Genomic DNA, 22,274 nt, shown 5'->3' with positions numbered 1-22,274 from the left:
GAATGTTTGTGCAATGTTGGTGCAATTGCAAACTGGTGCACCTGCTATGGAAAACAGTATAGAAGTACCTTAAAAAATTAAATAGAACTACATACCACACAGAAATTCCACGTTTGGGTATTTATCCGAAGAAATCGAAAACAATTCGAAAAGATTTATGCACCCTTATGTTCTCTGCTGCTTTATTTACAACAGCCAAGATACGGATACAACCTACGTGTACATCGAAAGATGAATGGATAAAGAAGATGTGACAGACACAGACAGACAGACACACACACACACACACACACACACACACACACACACACACTATGGAATATTATGCAGCCATAAAAAAGAATGAAATCTTTCCATTTGTCACAACATGGATGAATCTAAAGGGTATTATGCCGAGTGAAATAAGTCAGAAAGAGAAGACAAATACTGTATGATTTCACTCACATATGGAATCTAAAAAAAAGAAAAATCACTGAACAGAAACAGAGTCATAGACATAAAGAACAAACTGATGATTGCCAGAGGAGAGAGAGTAAGGGGAGGATGAAAAAGGTGAAGGGGATTAAAAGGTACAAAATTCTAGTTATAAAGTAAATCCTGGGATGTACTACAAAACAGAGATTATAGTCAATATCGTAATAAGTGTATGGTGACAGACGGTTACTAGATTTATCGTGGTGATTTCTTAAGGTATATACATATCTAATCACTATGCTGCACCCCTGAAACTAATATAATATTGTATGTTAACTACGCTTTAATTTTAAAAAAGACAGTATTTTCAAAGTATAAAGAACCTTACACTTTCTCAAAGTATAAAGACTCAAAGATTACTAGGGTCTTCAAATAAATTCAAGAGGTACATAATATGATTTTTTGTATCTTTTATAACGTAGACTCAAAGAATATGATGAGAAAAGATCACACAACTAACTGTACAATAGTTTCCCAATTTAAGTAAAACTCTTCCAAATACAGCAATAATAATGGAGACGACCAATCAAATCTTTAGACACCATAAATGATCCCAAGTAATTTCCGTCTTGGGCTGTTATACGGTTCAAAAGCATAAGCTACCAAAGCTTATGTGCACATGTGTGTGCGGGTCATCCAAAAAGGAAACCCCTCTTTATAGCTATGCTGAAAAGAACAAATTACATTTTTTTCTCAGAGCTTACACTAGCTTTTCAATATGAACTACTGGTGCTACTGCCAGTGGTTACTTTAAGATAAAAGGAGAAATGATTATTATAATAGCACCATTAGTTCTCGCTGAGAAAAAAGGTCTAATTTGCCCCATAACCAACTGTTCTTGAGAATGAATCTGTGAGGTACCATACCTGTTTCTCCAAGACAGATGTCCTTTCCTTTTCTGCATGCCTTATCATACTACGCATGTATTCCAATTGTTTTTCTAAAAGATTACATTTATTTTCTGCAGCTAACAACTGAGATGTCAGTTCTGAAAAGAATACATATGAAAAGCAGAAATTAGCTCACGCACAGAAGTTTGAACAAGCTGTTATAAGGAACTAAACCTACTGTGTATACAATAAATACTTAACCAGTAGCCCCAGGAGCCTGGTCAGGTGACCTAAGGTGTTCTCCCCATAGGTATGCTAGTCTAATGTGCTTTGAATTTAGTCAGTAAACGTAATTCATGACACCAGCACTCGCTCCTCAAACTGCACCCGAGTATAATGAAATTTTGTAGTGCCTGATGACACTGACCACCAGAAAATGCTATACTGTGCAATTGTAAGAGTAATTTTACAATATTTATTTTGATGGTGTTTCATCTCCTTCATAATTTAAACAAACCTTGATTGTGCTTTGATTCCTCATTTTTTGAATTCTCCCTTTCTTGTATCTGTTCATCCAATACTTTCTTATATTCAGTTGTTTCTTTAGACAAGGTTTTCACACTTTCTTCTGCCTGAATCCTTTCAAGTTCTAAGCGTCGAATCTTATCCTGAAGATTCTTCAGAGCAGAAAATATGGCTGCCAAATACAAATATGGGTACTATAAGGTAACAAGACACCGTTCAGAGAAAGAATAATCTTATCTAAATAAAAATGATAGATGGGTGCGGTGGAGGATCACTCTTTGGGAATAAAACGTTAATTATTATCACATAATTATTTTTAAAAAAATCCATTTAAAGACATCTTTTGAGTTTCTGAAACACGCCAAGTACTCAAGTAAAAACCACATTACCGTGGTCCAAATATTTCCAAGATTTTATAAAATGATAAAAATATTTGGCTACTCATAAATTTTCATATAACTGACCCAAAGTACATTAACTATCTCTCTTTTCTGTTTCATTAATAGGATCCCATGCAGAATTCAAATGCAGTTAACAGTCAAGCACAAGAGGGACTATTTTTTAATCTCCGTTTTTTTTTATCATTTAGGAAAAAAAAAAATCTAAGAATACTTCAACTGCCCCCAACCCAAGTTTCTGATTATAAAAGTAATAGGTATTCACTGTAGAAGGCACAGGAAAATACAACGAAGACAACTAATAATCCTACTACTGAGAGATAATGACGGTCATTTGTAATTATTTCTCCCAATCTTTTACTATAAAATAAATTGAGATAAAAATTTAAGATTTGTTTTTCACTCTAGCATTATGAAACGGTGAGCATTCCCTCATGCTGTCTTAAAAGGTGATTTCCTTACTACCAACAAGTAAAAATTGAAAAAATTAAGTTACTAGGTCAAAGAATATTCACATTTTAAAGGCTCCTTTCTTAAAGTGTGTATACATTTTTTTGGCACTATCTGTATTTCTAAAATAAGAAGCAAACTGAAACAGACAGAAAAAATGATATTCTAAAAAATAATAATACTGTATGTTAGTTTTATTTTTACAAATAGACTTTTCACAGTAAACACTAGATTTAAAATTTTTATCCTCATTACCCACAATATTCCTGAACACAAATGTTCAAAATTAAACACATTTGGTTAGTTGAATATGGGAGTGTAGAGTGTAAAATGCCTCCGGAAAACTTAGAGTCTATAAAGATAGGCAGTTTCCCTTAAACTTCATTTAATCATCCCTAAAATATGAGCTCCTTTAGGGGGAAGAGAAAACCTATTATTCATAATTGAAAACTCCAATACTATGTATGCCCTGTGTATGGCACATAGTTGGCACTCAGATGTTTGAATAAACATGTATCTAGGAAAGTCTCCATATAAATTTAAAATACCAATGAGAAGACAGTTGGCTGAAATCCTTTTCTAACTCTTGACGTAGTAAAATTAAACCTTATCTTAGTAATTCATCCTTTGCCTAACACAGTAAGTGGTTCCCTTACTTTACTACTTGGTGACCTTTAAAAAATCCCAATGCCCAGGGCATACTCCATCCCAATTAAAAAAAAAAAAAGGTCCAAAGAACATTTGGAATGAAAGTCAGAAATCCAAGGAAGATCCTCAGGCAATTCTAACAAGCAAAGCTTGGAAACTTTCTGGTGACATCTAGAAGCACTAAAAGAATGGAAGACTTTCTATCCACTTCTCAAACCCAGTTTGTCATTCATTCAGAAGACTGAGGCACTTAGAGTCCATTTAACCTCAGACCTCAATGCTATCTTGTTAATAAATTGGTTGTTGAATATTTCTATCACTAATATATTAGCACAGGTTTGTTGCAGATTAAAGAAGGAAACAAAACAAAACAAAAAAACACCAGATCACCAGGCCAGGTCTTCAATTTCCCTAGTATCTGTCTGTCTTGATAGTTCTTACCCTTCTTACTATTCCCACTTTTTAGCTCACCGTTTAAACGGTGGTTATTTTCCAGAAATTTTATCTCCCTCTATTTTCTCTTTGGAGAAACCCTACACACTCATAGGGCTTCATCCACTATTAGATCCATGATGATGCCTGGGTTCATTAGTGCAATGCTCTAATTTACACTTCATTTTTATCTCGTTCGCTTAACTCATAGGCACCTCAAATTCAACATAACTCAAATTATACTCATTATCTTTCCTTGAAACGCTCTATTTTTCGTATAACCTGTCTTAATCACATCATCATTTACCCGCAATAGACACCTTGGATTCAAAGGTTTCTCCATCTTCTTCATCGCCTATATCAAAATACGCATACATTTCTCAGTCTCGTTTTCTGACCCAACTGGCATTGCTTCAATTTAGACTAATTCTGACCTAAATTTCAGTTCAACAAATATTTATGGAGCACATATGTGTCTGTAAGACACTCTGCAAGGTAAATGAGAAAATATAAGGTTAATTAAGACAGTCCTTGGCTTTGAGGAGCTACTGTATAGATCCTAGAACAGAAGCTGCTATTTACACTCTTCCTACACCTGGTGAAAACTATTTACATGAATGAAACACTCCTCCAGATGTACTCATATTCTTTATTACATTGGTTCTCAAAGTGTGGGGCATGGGCCCATAGGGAGGTGGGGTTCATGCGACCTCTACCAGAGTCTGTGAAAATAACACTATTTTCATACTACTACTAATACATTATTTGCTCTTTTAACTGTTTTGACATTTGCAATGATGATGCAAAAACAGTGTTGGGTAAAATAGCTAATTTTAGCCCAAACCAAAACAGTGGCACTAAACTGTAATTCTGGGCTTTGTACTCTTCACTGCTACACATTCCCAGTAAGAAAAAACAAAGCCACTAGTTTGCTTTTCTTGATGAAGCAGTAAAAGTTACTGACTCTCAAAACTTGAGTATACACCTATTTAATACTGTGTGGCAAAATGGGAAGGACGCATCCATATAGTACATACCAAAGAAAAATGATATTGATGAAAAGCAGTTATTCTAATGTTTACATTGTGAGTGGTGCTAAAACCATTTCCTTTACAGGAACCATTTTTATTTGAAAGAACTTTTGATAAACTATGGCTATTCAGACTTAGTTAGCAGTCATTTTCTCAAAAATTAATGAATGACATGAGCCCGTCACCTCAAAGATCTGATAGTAATTGTTGCCAATGATGAAAATTAGAATTCAAAATAAATGTCATCTGTGTTGTGAGCTTTATAGTTTCTCAATATAAAGATTTTTTTGCTATTGAGATCATTGACATTAACAAATGTAATTTATAAATACTATATATGCCAAATTTTATCAAATTTTGAAAGTATCCATAATACAATAAAAATCATGCATGGGTAAAAGGTATTCAAAGTCCCAAACAGAGAAACAGATTTCAATGTAATCATATGCCAAAAAAAAAAAAAGAAAGTTTACACAGCAGGCCTGAACCTTGGCTAAGCTATGGGAACTTGGCTTTGGAATGTTCCCTATGTTACCAATTGATAAGATTATTTTGTAAGTCTAAGATACCAAATCCTGCTTCATAAGTTTGCCTATGCTTGTGAAAACAATGTGTTTTATGGTGAATATCATGGTGAACACCAGCTCCAAATAAAAGCCCTAATCTGAGCCTTAAGAGGGCTTTCCTGGGCAGAAACACTGCACACTATATACAGTTCATTGTTGGAAGGAAGAAGTTTGTTTCTATGTGACCTCCATGAGGGAGAACTTTAGAAGCCTGCATCTAGATTTCTCCAGATTCCACTGTAACGAACCACTGCCGTAATTAGAACCACTTCTGAATCTTGCCTTTAGTTAATCTCCAACCACGTAGGTGGTCCTTAAATCCTGGAGTGCAAAAAATTCACTGATGTCTTCAGATTCCATATTGCAACTAAATTTTAAGAAACTACCATTTGCCAAGTTTTGGTGTAGTATCCAAAAATATCCACAAATAGTTAGAAAGGCTATTAAAATATTACTCCTTTTTCAACTATGTATCTCTGTAAGGTCAGATTTTTTTCACATATGTAAAATCAAAACAACTTACCACTACAAATGGAATGCAAAAGTAGATATGAGAATCAAGCTCTCTCCTATTAAGTCAGAAATACAACAATGTTACTCTTGTACTATATGTTTTGTTGTCAAATAATGTCACTCTTTGTACTGTAGTTTTTTAATTTGGAAAATAGTTACTCTTCATCGAAATATTTATGTAAACATACATGTAAGCATGTAATGGGTTTATTAGGGTTTCCTGCACCAAAAAATTTGAGAACCAATGTTTTGGGAAAACTGATGGGCAGTAAAATGTTATCAGTACCTAACACAATAGCTGTAACTTGACTTCTCTGACTGGTCACAATAATGCTGAGCTTTCTATAGGTGTGACACAAATTTGTGATAGATACGAGTATGCTAAGATGTTTTCTTTGTCAGTTCTGAGGGGGGCACCAAGAGCAAAGGGCTCTAAAGACATTAATACATTTTTGAAGGCAGTAATAATTTCCAATTTCTCATTCATTTCTAACTAAAGTTCAAATTGAATATGAGAATTATAAGCAACAATTTAATTATCTCTTTCTATCGCATTAATCAAATTATATTTTCAAGGTGATTATCAGATACCGTGTCTCCCAAAAATAAGACTCGGTCTTAATACATTAAGGTTTGCTCCAAAAGACACATTAGGGTTTATGCTCAGGGGATGTCACCCTGAAAAATCATGCTAGGACTTATTTTCCGGTTAGGTCTTATTTTTGGAGAAATAGCAGCAACGTGAAATGGTATTTTATCAATGAAAATATATTAAACTGTAACTAATCTAAAGAATAACAAGTCTCCCCTCACCCAAAGCATTAGTGAGAAAAAAGCATTTACTGTGTGTAAAAAAGAAAAGTTTATCATAAGAGTATATATTCAAAATAAGAATTCATTCATTCAATAAATATTTGAAGATTCACTGACCAAACCAGGAAAAAGTGGAAAGAGAAAAATGGTTTGATATTAGACTTGTTAAAGTAATCACCTTTGAGATATTTCTTCATCTATAAATTTTGAATATACCTACCTTACACAATTTTTTTCTGTGAAGATTAAATGAAACATATTTGCTCTAACTGGAATGCTACTGCACTTCAGTTTGTTTTTCCTTTTTTAGTTCTGTTTAATCAATAGTTCTTTGACAATTATATTTACTAACAATTCTTTAGACAAAAGAAGTGTTATATTTTAGCCACATATAGGATTAAACGGGTTTGTAAATTAGTTTAGGAATACTTTTATTTCAACTGGGAAATGCATTGCAAATATCTTAAGATTAATCATAGGATGACAGTGTTTTATAAACCGTAGGCTGACTGTTTAGTAAAATATTACGTAGATCATAATATCCAAGTAGAGTTACTAATGTAAATCCTAGCCCAAAATGGGGCCTCAAAAGTGTTTCTGAAATAAATTTCACCAGAAGTCTGGTGTCTCTTAAGAATTTCAATATTAGATATTCAATTTCCTAACCAGAAACTTAGTTGTAACATATTGTGTCTCAAAGATGATGACAAAGAAAATGCTAATTAACGTAATGATTAATAAAACAATTAAGTATTACTCATGAGAATACAGTAGTTAACGATTTTGTCAATTTTGTAAAATAACAGAAGTTGCATAACATTCAAACAATTTAACATAGGTCAAAAAAACCAAAAGACAAATAACTAAGCCCATAGTGGAGTAAAAATCAGTTAAGTTTTAGTAATATTAAAAAAAAAAAAAAAAGCACAAAATAACAAGCAACTAAGTTCTAACAGAAACACAGGTCTAAGAATTAGATATTAATCCTTCCATTACAACCTTACATCTAGTTCGATCTTTACATCTATGTAAAGAAACTTTTTTAAAAGTTCAGAGAAAAGCAAATTACTAAAGAATAAGAAAAATTAAACAGGGCAGATTTATTCACAGAGCAGAGCCAGCAAATGTTTCACCCAGTGTTAGCAACAAAGCTAAATTCTACTTGAGTGTCACTAGTGGTTTTAAGGAATATGAGAGAAGGCGAAAGGAGATGAAAAAATATTGTGCAAGACAGTAAATAAGCTTCTTTTATCTTTTCAGAGCATGGTGTTTTTGGTAAGGCAAGTAAAACCCAGCTTATGAAAAATTTAAGACTTATCATGTAAACCATGGAGACGTGTTGAAACTTTAAAGTGGGAAGATGATGGGTACCAGAAATGGTAGGACTATTGCTACCTGGGGACGAGAGGGAAACATGGGTAGGGAGATTAGTTAGGAGTGTATTATTATTCTCTATGCAATAGATGACGAGAGCCTGAACCACGGCAATGAGAAGGAAGAGACAAGCAGAACCAATAACTTTTGAGGATACTTCAGAAGCAAAACCCTAAATCATGGTTCCTGACTAATGACTGAGGTGACAGAGCAGTCCTTGATGACAAAATGGATTTTTATTTTAGCCTTGATGATTCGGTGGATGACAGACCCTCCAAAATGCATAATATTTAGAGGAGGTTAAAAACAGGAAGGGGGAAGTACACTTTCCTCCTCTAATTTTAGAATAAATAGAAGACACAATTAAGAGATTTTAAGCAGTGAGTAAACACATGCAAAAAAACACCTATTTTGCTAGGCTTTATTACCTCTGCTGTTGCTTTCAGGATAGGCAACTGTAGGCTTACTCGGGGAGCGTCGTAGATCACTATTAAGGAAAGGCTTATCAGGTGGATATACTACATATGGAGATGAGGAATGGCGAACCATACTTCCATTAGACCTTGACGGTTCGGCTAAGTTGTTCTGAAAAATAAAAATACAGAAATTACCTTTCAAAATTTTAAATGCAAACAGCACATAAATATGTATATATGTACTCGTATATATGTTCATGACTGAGAATTGGACTGTTCTTATGTTCCACTGACAGAGACAACAGAAAAAAAAGAGAGACCATATACAAAAGAATTCAACCATTATTTTAAAAAATAAAACTTTTAAAGTGTTTCTTATTTGTCTAAGTATAGCCATATGCCAGACACTACAAAAAGGAAATAATCTTCACACACTTTGAATCTGCACAGAAATACTTAAATATGGTACTCACAATGAATTTAATATTTTATTTAAAAAATATATACTATAAAATATACGTTCAGAAAAATGTTCTTTTTTACAGTATCAGAAGCTGCTACAAAATGACTGAATTAATTTATCCGTAATCAACTAAATACTTACTGAATATTTATCAAATGTTCAAAACTGTAGTACTCACAGAAAGAAAAAAAGGCATAGTCCTTGCCTCAAAAAATTTACACTTAATTGGGGTGGAGTGGGGAGGGAAGAAAACAGAAAACATTAAAGCTTATCAAACAACTAAATATCAATCTTTATTTACACCCACACACTGTCTTGATGGGATTCTGTTCCCTTTGGGATTATGCTCTACATGATAGTTTTCAGAGCACGGGATGCTAACGGGGGGTTGTTTGCTGTAGGCGGCTTCCTGTTGGTAGGCAGACCTAAGCGGGGGAAGAAATGGAACAACTGGAAGCTAAGATGAAGAAGATATGACTGCTAACTGCTCAACATTCTCAGGCATCCATTTTGCTTATTCAAGTAGCCACAGCAAACTAGGTTTTCAACTCCTACCTTTGGAGAACTATAACTATTTATACAGCATCAGAATGATCTGTGTCCAGAAAAGTACAAAATAACCACATTACATCTAAATCTTATTAAAAATCGAAGACTCTATTTCTGTGTTCAAAACCATGCAATTTTCCAGTTGATTTACGAAAGCAAATACAAAACATATACTATGACTATGAAAACTGAAGAAGGCAAAGGGCTTGGAAGTCTCCAAAGTGGTACTCAAATGATTCAATGCTAGGTATCCTGTAAAATGGGTGTTCATGTGCAACAGGGACTAATAATTGACATTTTTCAAACTTTGTAGGTGGATGGAATATGGGGTGAGTTTTCAATTCTTAATATATATGGAGGTTATCTTAAAATGCGTATACATTTTTTTGGCACCCTCTGTATAATACTGCCAAATCTCTTGCAAAGCACCATGAGTTACCACATTACAACCATTAAATATGGTTCTTCACAGAGAACTTTAAGTCATATAACCTACTAGAATCCTATCATGTAACAACTACCATACAAACAATGGTTAGGAAATAGCTTATCAATATATTTATGAACATAAACAATATGTTCACTTATGATTTTCAAAATTTTTATTAGAATTACTGAACATTGCACCGATATTAGAACTGTGCATAAGTAATTTACGGAAAACAAATCATCTTTATTAAATTTATTGCCTCCCAAGTCTTACAAAACTATCAGTGCAAGATTTGTCAAAAAAAAATTGCCACATATATGTCATCAAAATACTACCTGAGTTGGGCCAGCAGACAAACCATTCAGTCTTTTTATATAAAAATGCACGTTATAATGAGTTTTTTTTTTTTTTTTTTTTTTTTAGAAAAGCAATTCTAAATATATTCCATTTTCTATGTTAGGCAATTCATTTTAAATGTCAGGATTTAAGCAATGAAAGTCATCGTTACTCTGAATGTGTTGGGTCCCTGTCCTTATTTGCCTCCAGCAGTTTGAAGCAAGGAATAGAAGAATATTTAAATCAACCAAAAGCAAAAGATAGAAAATAAAATGGCGTTGCATAAATTATTTATAAGAACTAATGTGAAATTAAATTAAAACAGAAATGCAAAACTGATAACTCTTAATTATATACACACACAAATGTATCGATTAAAAATAGTCAAGAATAACGTGGTATACACATAAAATATTATTCAGCCTTTAAAAGGAGGGAAATCCCATCACATGCTACATAATGGATGAACCTTGAGGACATTATGCTTAGTGAAATAAACACATCACAAAAAGACAAATATTTTATGATTCCTCTTACATGAAGTCTTTCAAGTAGTCAAATTCACAGAAACAGAAAGTAGAATCCTGGTTACCAGAGGCTGGGGAGAGATTGCAAAGGGTAGTTTTTTAATGGATATAGTTTTCAGTTTTGCAAGATGAAAAAGTTCTGGAGATCTCTTTCACAACAATGTGAATATACTTAATACCACTGAACTGAACCCTTAAAAATGGTTAAGATAGTAAAGTTTAGGTAAACACCTAAGACTAATAGAAAAAAAATAGTAATAATTTTTAATAGCCAGAGAAAACAGAGAAAAAGGTATAAACTTTAGGGATTAGAAAACTAGTACTTTTTTAAGAGTTGGGAAGAACCACAGAAACAATCTAATACACTCTCCCTATTCTACAAAAGAGGAAACGGAAGCTCAGAAAAGCTGACTCACCTACCTCTTATCACCCCTCCCGCCCCACAACCTCTCCCCTTGTGCAATCACCTTCATTCTGGGATGAACTGAACAATAACTAGTTCTCAAGAGAACCTACAACCTACCTACACCGTTCTTATACACTCTGCCTTCCCTACCCTGAAACAAGGAATGAGCTTTGTATACGTAATGAACCTGTTTCCGTTTACCCACCCAAAGTTTTGGTTCCTACTAAAACCCCTCTCCCATCTGATGCCATCTATTTCTCCCTCCCTTCCAGATCTTTCACATTGCCATTAACGACCAAAAAAACAAAAAACAACAAAAAAAACCTTTTCTTAACTTTAGGACTCCCCACCTTTCCCCTCCCAGGTCCCTCCTCATTTCTCAACTTTTATAACAAAGTCCCTCAAAATAATTAAAATTGCTGCCACTTCTTCATCGCCTCTCCAATCAGACTTGAGTCATCACCACTTCAGAGAAACAGCTCCCGAGCTCCCCAATAACTTTCACATTGCCGAATTCAGTGACCTCCCAGAAGCATGTGATACAGCAGATCACTTCATCCCAACACTTTCTTTAGTGGATGGACCACCACACTCTTGTTTTCCTCCTCACACACAGGCCCCTTTCTCAGAATCTCCTTGGCTCTCTTTTTCCTCCTTCTAAATGCTGGATTCTCCAAAGCTTCGTCTTTCCACGTCTTCTCTTTTTCACCTTGTACATGGATTCTTTTGATGACCTCACCTACTCTCAAGGCTTTGGGAACCCTCTGCTGATAACTTTCAAGTTTAAACACAGAATCCAGAGTTCTCCCTCTTGGACTCTATACTCAAATCGACTTTCCCACTCGTTATCTCCACTGGGATGCCAATGTGGGCACCTCAAACTTAACATGTTTATAAACGAATTCTTGAATCTACTCCCCAAACCTGCTCCTCTCCCAGCATACCACAGTAACTAGCACCACCATTTACCCAGCTGCTCAGGCCAAAACCCTTGGATGGAGTCATTTCTCCATACATCCCACTTCCAATCTTTCAGGAAACCTTGTTGGGTCTTCTGTCTTCAGAATACAGCAAGAAATTCTCGAACGTCTCAACAAGCCCACTACTAATTCCCTGGTTCACACCATGGTGATCTTTTGTCTGAACTACCACAAGAGCCCCCAACCACTCGTCCACATCCCTTTCTGTTCTCCAAATAGTAATCGTTATGATTTTTTAAAAACGTAAATTAATTCAAGTTAATACCCCTAATCGAAACTTTCCAACGGCTTTCCATCACAGAATAAAATCCAAAACTCTTACCATGGCTTATAAGGCCCAAATAATCTGACCCAGGCTAACCCTGACCTCATTCCCCACGTCTCTCCCCCACCCCCACAACCACGACTTCCCAGCCACACTAACTTTTGGAATTCGAAAATGCACAGCACACTCTCCATTTCCATTTGCTATGTTTACTCTCCCTGCAAAGCTCCCTTCCTCATGCTATTCAGTAATTTATTCAAAAGTCTGTCAGGGAGGCTTTCCCTGGTTACCCTATCTAAAGTAGGGTCACTCCACCTCCTCACTCTTTTTAAAAAACATTTATCTCTATCTGATATAGTTATTAATTGTATGCCCTCTGGAATAAAAAAACATATTTAGTTTCTGTCCCTGGTTCACGGCAGAGATTCAAAAATTCTTGGAGTTTCTTAAGTGATAGGAGAATGTCTTTATTATGCTCATAACGGGGCCCCTTAGTTTTAAGATGAGAGCTGGGAGCATAAAAACCAACCAGGTGATTGAAGAGTAATTTCAGCACCACACTCTGACCTCAGTAAGAAGGGAGAGGGGCTAGAGATTGAGTCGTCACCAATGGCCAACGATTTAACCAAGCACACCTACATAATGAAACCTCCATAAAAACTCTTGCACAATGAGAATCTGGGAGCATCTAGATTGGTCGTGGAAGCCCCTATGTGTTGTGCCCTTTACCTACATCGTGCCCTATGTGTTTCTGCCATTTATCTGTCCTTGAATTGTGGTTTTTTTTAATTAAAAAGCTGTAACATAAGCATAGTGCTTCCCTGAGTTCTGAGAGTCACTCTAGCAAATTATTAAATGTGAAGAGGGAGAGTCATGGAACTCCTTAATTTACAGTTGGCTGGGCAGAAGCGTAGGTACCTTGAGAACACCTGGGACTTACAGCTGAAGTGAGGTCAGTCAGTCTTGCGGCACCCCTTAACCTATGGGGTCCGCGCTATCTGCAGGTAGTTAGTGTCAGAAGTGAACTGAATCGTGGGACACCCAGTTGGTGTAGGAGAACTGATTATTGGGGATGACTATTTTTCCAACATAGTCATCTAATAGAGTTCTAATAAAGACACTTAAATGTGATAAATATGCTTAAATCTCTTAAATAAATTAGTTATATAATTCCCTGACAAAACAGAAAAACTGTCCATTGTTTATAAAACTGAAGTATCCTATTTAATACAGTTACTGTAATTCACTGAAAGACAATAAAAGCTTTTGGTTTCTTCTACATCCAACAACAAACAACACGAACGTCATAGGAAGGTGGTGTATTTAAAGAGCTAACAGCAGACTTGAAACCACTATCTTTAGAAATGTCTGCTTGCAAGGTTGGTTCTTGGCTAGTATCTGGGAACTTGAATTATGAGAAGGTTCCAACTACTGTCACCATGAGTATTAGGGGTCCCCCAAACCAGCCCCAGGTTCACTGATTTGCTAGAAGGACTGACAGGACTCAGCATATAGTTATATTCGTGGCTGTAATTAATTATAGCGAAAGGACACAAAGCGAAATCAGCAAAAGGAAAAGAAGCATGGGGTAAGTAAGTAAGAGAAGGTGCAGGCTGTCAAAATTCCTCTCCTGGTGCACTCATTCAGGATATGCTTAATTCTTCCTCCAGCAACTAATGACAACTTGTGTGAAGTGTCATCTACCCCGAAAGCTCATTAGACTTAGTGGCCAAGGTTTTCACCGGGGGCTAGTCACATTCCTGACTCCCAAAAAGAAAGCATGTGTATGTAATCTACATTGTACACAAGGTGTACGCGCACAATAAGTTACTGTTCCCATTTAGGCTTAAATCTTATATATAACTGTAGGAAATTGTTTACTGTTAAGTCCACAGGTGCCAACCAAGAGCCAACCTCGCAAACGGGCCTTTCTAAAGATGGTAGTCATTTAGGATGATGGAAAATGTCAAGTGAATTCTTGTCCTCAATGATGCCATATCATGCCATCTAATCATAAGCACCTGGAATCTTTGGGCAGGTAAAGGAGCTTCCAAGCAAAATGTTTATGCTTGCTCCACCCATATACATACTAAATAAAAACAATCCATAAACCTCAAATTTGCATTGGACTTAACAATTTACACTTCCATTATCTGGGTTGATCCTCACAACAAATCCTGACAGGTAAGAAAGCACCTCCACTTTATAGTTCAGGAAGACATACTTGGATTTACTTTCAGAACACTGCATATGGTATCTTAGATTTGTTAGCACATTGTTTTCTAAGCACATTCACATTCTCCTTTAATTATCACAAGAACCCTGTGAAGTAAGCATAGCAAACATTGTCCCCATTTTGTAGGTGAAAAACAGAGGCTAAGAAAACTTAATCCGTTTGCTTAAAGTCTCATAGCTACTAAGAAACCCAAGTCCAACTCTTAATCAAATACTACTTCCATGACCCCAAGCATTCAATAAATATTTTTCCAACTAAAATGATATGATTCTAGGAAAAACTTTTAGGATTAAAGGCTGAATGTTTAATCTGACCACCTTCTTCCCGGTAGCTTTGGTTGTTAGGGCAAATATTATACTTAGGAACACTTATAATTCAAATATTTAATTAAAATATTTAACATCTCTGTGTATAACACTGTGTTAAGTATAAAGTATGTTTAAAGATGTGCGTTATTTGCCTTTTCAAATGGAGTGTGCAACATGGCTAGAAAAAATCAAGTACATAAAAGTTTAAATAGAATTATATAAACCATATCCAACTATACTGAAAATATGAAATGGGGTTTATTCCAGGTATGGAAGACTAGATGAACCTGAAAACATCTTTTAAATGCAATCCATCCTATTAAAGTGAAAATCCATATGATCAACAAATATAAAAAAGAAAAAAAACATTATTTAGCCATTATTAAAGAACTATTTTCTTATAATAAAATTTACAACAAACCATGGCAACATATTTAATGGTGCACATTCCTTTTAAATTCAGGAACAAGGCAAAGATATTTACAAGACAACTTCTAGTCAATGTTGTGCTGCATTTCCTAGACTGCACATTGAGACAATGGAAAGAAATGAGATGTCAAGATTGAAAAGGAAGAATCCAAACTTCACAGATTATAATCGTTAAGTAGAAAACACCAAAGACTCCTCAACTATAAGAGTTTACAAAAGTTGCTAAGTAAAATTAATAGGAAAGAATTAATAATCCTATATACCAGTTAGAAAATGCAACTTATGAAAACATATTTAAAAAACTACAAATAAATTTAATAAACGATGTCCAAGACCCAAAATTATAAAACTTTACTGAAAAATGTTCCAGTTCCAAAAAACTGGAATGACATAATATGTCCAGGTAGAAGGCTCAATATCCTAAAGACATCAGTTATTCCTAACTTTCAATAGAAATTCCAATAGCAAATTCTAGAATTTCTACTGAAGAACAACAAAGGACCAAGAATAGCTAACATTTCTGTTGAGGAACAAGGAAGAGTTACCCTCCCAGACAAATAAAAAGGAGAATCATTAAGACCAGGAGAGACACACAAATGCAACAATGGAACGCAGAGCCTAGTAACAGATCCATCACATACGGAAATTAACAGATAGCTAAAATTGCAAACCATTAGGGAAAGGATGAGTTTTCAAACAGTACTGCTAGAAAAATTGTGGATCTTAAATAAAAACAGTAAACTGGATCCCTATCTTGCAGCACACAAATTAATTTCAAGCAAACTAAGGAATTAAAAAGCCCCAACTTTAAAATTGGTAGATAAAAATATAGAATACCATAGAATACCATCAAAACCTTGGCTGTAAGTAATAATTTCTTAACCAAAAAGCAATTATATCACAAAGAGAAAAGACTAAAATTTATTCCATTAAAATTAATAATTCCTATTAATTTAAAGGTATTATAAAAAGACAAGCCAAAGCGTATTTCGAATACTCTTAACAGACAAGGATTAACATCCAGAATATATAAAGAATGACTATAAATCAGTAAGAAAACCAATTGCAAACAGGCAAAAGACAAGAACAGGCATTTCACAGAAGGAAAAACACAAAAGACTAGTAAAGTTGTGGGGTGTGGAAAGGTGCATCTTCACCAATGATCATGGGAGCACAAATGAGAACAAGAACAGGGTATCATTTCACACTCACCTCTTAGCAAAAATTTAAAAGTGAGACGCTACTACTTGTTAGAGAGGATACAGATTAAAGTGGACTCTTGGTGGGAATGTACATTGGTACAATTGCTTTGGAAAACAATTTATCCATTACCAAATAAAGCCAAAGATACACATATTCTATGACTCAGAAATTTCATGTACAGGTATGTTTGCTGAATTTGCTATTTTTTTCTCTGTCTCTCCTCTTTTTTTAAAAAATTATGTGTCCTGAGTCACTAAACATATTCCACACTCACTACTGAACTGTAAGTAACAGCCCAACAGGCAGTTTGAAAAATCACTGCCCCAGACCTGTCCCTTTCCACCTTCTTGTACTTGTGACTCCTTTACACTCTTAAAAATTACTGAAGACCCCAAAGAGCTTTTGCTTATGTGGTTATATCTATTGATATTTATCATATTAAAAATTAAACTAAGAAAATTTAAAGATATTTACTAATTTAAAAATAATAAACCCAAGATGTTAATATTTGAGTGAAAAATAACTGTCATCCAAAAAACACTGAGTGAAAAGAATGGCATTATTTTACATTCCTGCAAATCTCTTTAATTCTTGACTTAAAAGGGTGTTGGATTCTTATATTTGCTTCTGCATTCACTGTTAGACATACTGTTTTTGTTGATGTATGTGAAGAAAATCTGGTCTCTCACAAAGTGGTTGGGTTAAGGAAGGACATTACAGACCGTCCTGAGAAGGACTCAGGGAACCCCAAAGGTCTTCAAAACACTCTTTGAGAACTGCTGCTCTAGAAAAATTTTTGCAAGTATGCAACTTACAGGGATGATCACAACAAGACTGTTTAAAATAGCTGGCAAACAAACTAATGAACAACAAATCCTAAAAACCCAAAGCCCATCAAGATGCCATACTGTACAGTGTGAACAAAGAGGGACTACATAACAAACCTGACAAGCTACTGGTGGCCACATGGCAGGCCTGACAAGCTCAGTGACCAAAAGTAACCACACAGGATGGTCTAATCATAAACTCCTAACAGGGCAGGCTTTGGCCGACAATCACATCGCAGGACTACAGCTTCCTTAGCAAAGGTCAATCATTATCTTAAGTGAATTCTGTCCACTGTTCTTATGCATCTAGGATAATACACCTTTGAAATGTCAGAGTAATTTTTTTCCTCGACCCCTCAAGGCACAGGAAGAGGCACCACAGCACAAGACGACCAGATCATAAGACCACAGAACCCCGCATTACCTTGTTCCCAGCAAACCATCTCTATGTACTGTAAATGTTAATTTTTATCCTGTATCTACCAATGTAAAAGTATATTTCTCTATTTTGTTTTTTATTCAATCCTAGAGATTTCCCTGCTTTGCTGCCTCCCACCTCCTTAATCTACAACCAATGGATTTCATGTAACCGTCCTTACATCTCCTTTGATTCTAGTGTACGGGATAAGCTGCAAAACTGCCATTCTCTGGAGCACGATCTCAATCCATTGAGATTTTGCTTCCAGACATGTCCTCAAAATTTTGGCTCAAATAAACTCTTATAAAACTTTTCTATAGGCTGGACATTCATTCATGGGTAACAGAAATATAAAAGTAACTTTGGGGCCGACCCGATGGCTCAGGCAGTTGGAGCTCCATGTTCCTAACTCCGAAGGCTGCCGGTTCGATTCCCACATGGGCCAGTAGGCTCTCAACCACAAGGTTGTCAGTTCAATTCCTCGAGTCCCGCAAGGGATGGTGGGCAGCACCCCCTGCAACTAAGATTGAACACGGCACCTTGAGCTGAGCTGTCGCTGAACACCCGGATGGATCAGTTGGTTGGAGCACATCCTCTCAACCACAAGGTTGCCGGTTCGATCCCTCGAGTCCCAGAAGGGATGGTGGGCTGTGCCCCCTGAAACTAGCAACTGGCAACTGGACCTGGAGCTGAACTGCGCCCTCCACAACTAAGACTGAAAGGACAACAACTTGAAGCTGAACGGCACCCTCCACAACTAAGATTGAAAGGACAACAACTTGACTTGGGGGAAAAAAAAGTCCTGGAAGTACACTGTTCCCCAAAAAAGTCCTGTTCCCTTTCCCCAATAAAAAATCTTAAAAAAAAAAAAAAAAAAAAGCAGCTTTGACTTAACCTTTCTGTGCCTCATTTTGCTCATTCAAATATGGAAATGCTAATGCCAACCTCATAAAATTATTGAGGATTAAATGAGTCAATATATGATAAGTATTTAAAATGACTGCCAGGTAGTACTAATAAGTATTAATATTATGCATTATTATAATCTCAAAATGTATGGTGGTGTGTGTGAAAGCAAGGTGCAAACAGGGGCATGAAAGTAAGTCATTGTATTATTAAAAATAAATTTTTATATGTTCAATGGTTTAATGTTATAAACTCTATGAAATATTCATAAAACATTTTAAAGAGAAATAAAGAACAGGTTGATTAAAGGGCTTGGCTAAAAAGCCAGGGAGACCAATTAGAAGATTAGCTTATTAAGTCCAAAGAGTCCCAGGTGTTGATCATGGTTACTAGGAAAATAAAAAAGGACTGACAGAAAAGACATTCTTCTGTTTGCTAGACTATGCTGCCTGTACTTCTGTTTAATATCTTTATGCCCAATCTTTGTTTTCCTGCTACTCTCCACTAATCAGTTGCTACATACCGATCACTCAACAAATGTCACTGTTACCCACTGTTGCTACTCTTGCAGTGAAAGACTACTTAAAAGCACAATTCAAATGTATCGCCTATTTCCATGTTGTTCATAATTGACGTTTATATGGTAGCTGCTCTCTGAAGTCTGTTACTTTGAATCTACCTGTTAAAAAATCCTTGCCTGGTAAAAGTATCTCTATTTACTATAGCTAGCTCCATGCTGGACTTATTAAAGTTGAGTAAGTATGAAATGTTAATGTTCACAACCTTAAAATCTGAATATGAATACCCTTCTGAGTTCATGTTGTAGTTTTAAAAGCTCTTTGTGTTATATTTTATGGTCATCTGTTTATTAAGCCAAAGTGCTTTGTAAATTCTGTTGGAAATGCCAGCCTTGTTTCTCACAAGACAGTGTCTAAGCAGGGCTATTTCTTATACACTGATAAACTAAATTTAGTCATTTTTGTTTTGAGACATAGTGACTTACAAATTAGATATTTTGATGTAGCAGGTCAAGTTAATTAAGAAGGTTAGTTATGCTTTCATTTGTAAAGGGTCCTAGATAATCTTAATGTATTCTTGACATTTAGAATCCACTTAAAGCTGAGTTTAATATATAAAAATATGTATGCTTTCCTATTACACCCATTGTAGGATTTCTGACCAGGTTACCTTAAAGACTGCGTAAGGACTGACCACATCTCAGTACCACTGCTCAGCTCGATAGTCTCAGCAGAGTGCAGTACAATTCAACATTTACAGGCATACCTCATTTTCTTGTGCTTCACTTTATTGCACTTCATCGATGCTGCGTTATTTTTCGCAAACTGAAAGCAAGACCCTCCCCCAGCAAAAAGGTTACTACTTGCTTCATTGCCATGGTCTGGAACCAAACCAGCAATATCTCTGACGTATGCCTGTATAAGAGAATTCCTTGATCAGTCTCCCAGTGCTACATTTTGAGGGCAGTGAAAAGCCCTCTTCTCCCAATTAAGTTGAATTAATCAAGACTTATATAATCTCATCTACTTATGACACTTGCTCCTAACAGTCTAATGGTTCCTCTTTTATCTACTTTTACCAGTCTATTTCCTGATTGAACTCCATGTGCTTCATACTTTCTCAACCTTTCCTGACTTCTCTGCAAACGTGTTACCCCCTTTCTGCTGAAACCCTGAAGGTTATTTCTAGCCTATTATCACAAATCCTCATAATAGCCACCAAAAACTGAAACTGAAGAAAAGTGTATCTTTATCAAGGTGACTCTGCTCTCTCTTAATGTTCCCTAAACTGCCCCATTAGCTTCTATGATATAACTTACCCTGATAGCCTCCTGCTTCTTCTTTCACTATCCTTTTCTCCCATCTTTTACCTACTTTTACAATTCATCTAATACAACCCCACTCCCATACTACCTCTACTCCTCCCAAATTTTTTCAAGTTTACCTACTGTCTTGGCACATACGCCATATGCCTGCGGTGTTCTTTCCTTTTCTGTTCTTGTAACAAGCATTTACAATTCCTTCACCATCCAGCTAGCTCCATCTTCCCTTCTAGGAAACCGTCCCTAGCATACCCAAGCACTGCTAATCACTCTCGCCTAGGTTATTCCAGTATGGTAGCATTTATCAACCTGTACTGTGTAAAAATATAATTGCGTGTAGTTTCCCGTCAATGCGTTGCCCTTTCAAGCAGGGACTCCATCCTATTCATCTGTGTAATCTTGGAGCCTTAAAAGCATGCCAGGCACTTAACATTTACTAATCAAGAGATAAGGGCTCCAAAGTCGGGCTTCCTCACATTTACTGCCAATCTACAGTATTCCCAGTGCTGCGGTAACCAAAACGCTAAGTGTTCGACATTCCAATTCGACAAATATTAGTGACTTACCTGGTTAGTGACCCTTTTTGGAGGCAAAACCAATTAAGATCTGCTGCCCCCTGCTTCCCTAAAAGGGTATTTACATGTTGCAGTCCTAACTAAGGTGGGAGGTGGGAAGCAAGCGCTCTGGGTAGAGTAAGCACAGAACAACGTTAATGGCAGGGTGGGAGGAGGCACAATAATCAGCTTAAGCAGGACTAATATGCACTGGAGACTGCAAACTATTCAACAGCTGCCAACGAAGCCGACCAGCGCTCCAACCTGGTCTCGGCGAGATTCCAAGAAGGGCCGTTACACCCACGTGACCAAAGGAGCAATGTTTTCGCTACTCAGGGTGTGGGTACAGTCATCCCAGCGGGTCCTGGCAATGTTCGGTAACAGGGGCTGCTAGGCCGAAAGGTGCAAGGGATATGTGAGTGAAAGATGGGCCAGGCCTGTTTCAACAGAAGGCTGCAACCTCCACAGAGGAGCAGTGGACGCCAGGGCAGCACGGGGCGCTCTAGGCGCCCCCCGCCGTTTCCCAGGATGGGATGAGACGCTGCGCTGAGAGCGCTCTGAAGGGTGAGAAAACGCAGAGAGGCGCCAGGACCCACCTGGGCCTATTCGAATGTCAACCGCTTCTTACCAAGAACTGAGAACCTGAAGTCGCAGACACCGACGCTGCCGCCATCTTCCTTCTTGCCCAGCACACCTCCGCAGCCCCGGGCGGTCTGGGTTCTCGTGCTCTTCTTCCAGATTCGACAGCCGCCCACCAGGGGCGACCCTTAGCCGAGCCCCTGATGGAAGGGGCTGCGATGCTGGTGCAAGGTCTAGAAACCCCCGCCACACTCCCACGCAGGGACGCCCTGCCTCCCGCCCCGCTCAGAGCGTACACGGACAGGGCGACACGTCCTAATGGACGTTCTGAATAGCCAATCAAGAAAGCGGACGTCTTCCGGTAGTAGGAGCGAATCCGTCTTGTCCCTCGGTGACGTCACAAGGTAGCGCGTAGCCGCGATCGCGGAGGCTGGTAACGCTGGGGGCTACTAGACAGCTTAGAGGACACTCTACGGAGGGGCGGGTGTTCTGCGGGCGGAAACGTGGGCGAGGGGTTGTTTTGGTCTCTAGGGGTAATTGAATCGAAT

The 22,274-nt window shown here is 36.8% G+C and overlaps 1 protein-coding gene across 3 annotated transcripts in view; it reads right to left on the bottom strand.

The window, feature by feature from the left end:
- The window catches only part of CEP57 (centrosomal protein 57), a 38,966-nt gene extending 16,939 nt beyond the window's left edge, over positions 1-22,027 (bottom strand). Inside the window, exons 1-4 of one of the 3 annotated variants that reach the window (XM_033119895.1) lie at positions 21,776-22,027; positions 8,483-8,639; positions 1,822-2,001; positions 1,341-1,462 (exon numbers count right to left, since the gene is read on the bottom strand). In XM_033119895.1, the coding sequence (XP_032975786.1) occupies positions 1,341-1,462; positions 1,822-2,001; positions 8,483-8,639; positions 21,776-21,820 (504 nt within the window). In that variant the 5' untranslated portion in view covers positions 21,821-22,027. Of the gene's footprint in view, positions 1-1,340; positions 1,463-1,821; positions 2,002-8,482; positions 8,640-21,743 lie in introns of all 3 variants that reach the window. The other 2 variants (XM_033119896.1, XM_033119894.1) reach the window with 2 other exon arrangements.
- Positions 22,028-22,274: the final 247 nt, after the last annotated feature.

Source organism: Rhinolophus ferrumequinum, chromosome 11 (genome assembly GCF_004115265.2).
Source record: "Rhinolophus ferrumequinum isolate MPI-CBG mRhiFer1 chromosome 11, mRhiFer1_v1.p, whole genome shotgun sequence".
Taxonomy (NCBI): Eukaryota; Metazoa; Chordata; class Mammalia; order Chiroptera; family Rhinolophidae; genus Rhinolophus; species Rhinolophus ferrumequinum.
The sequence above is the reverse complement of the archived record's forward strand: the minus strand, read 5'-3'. Positions and strand labels throughout refer to the sequence as shown.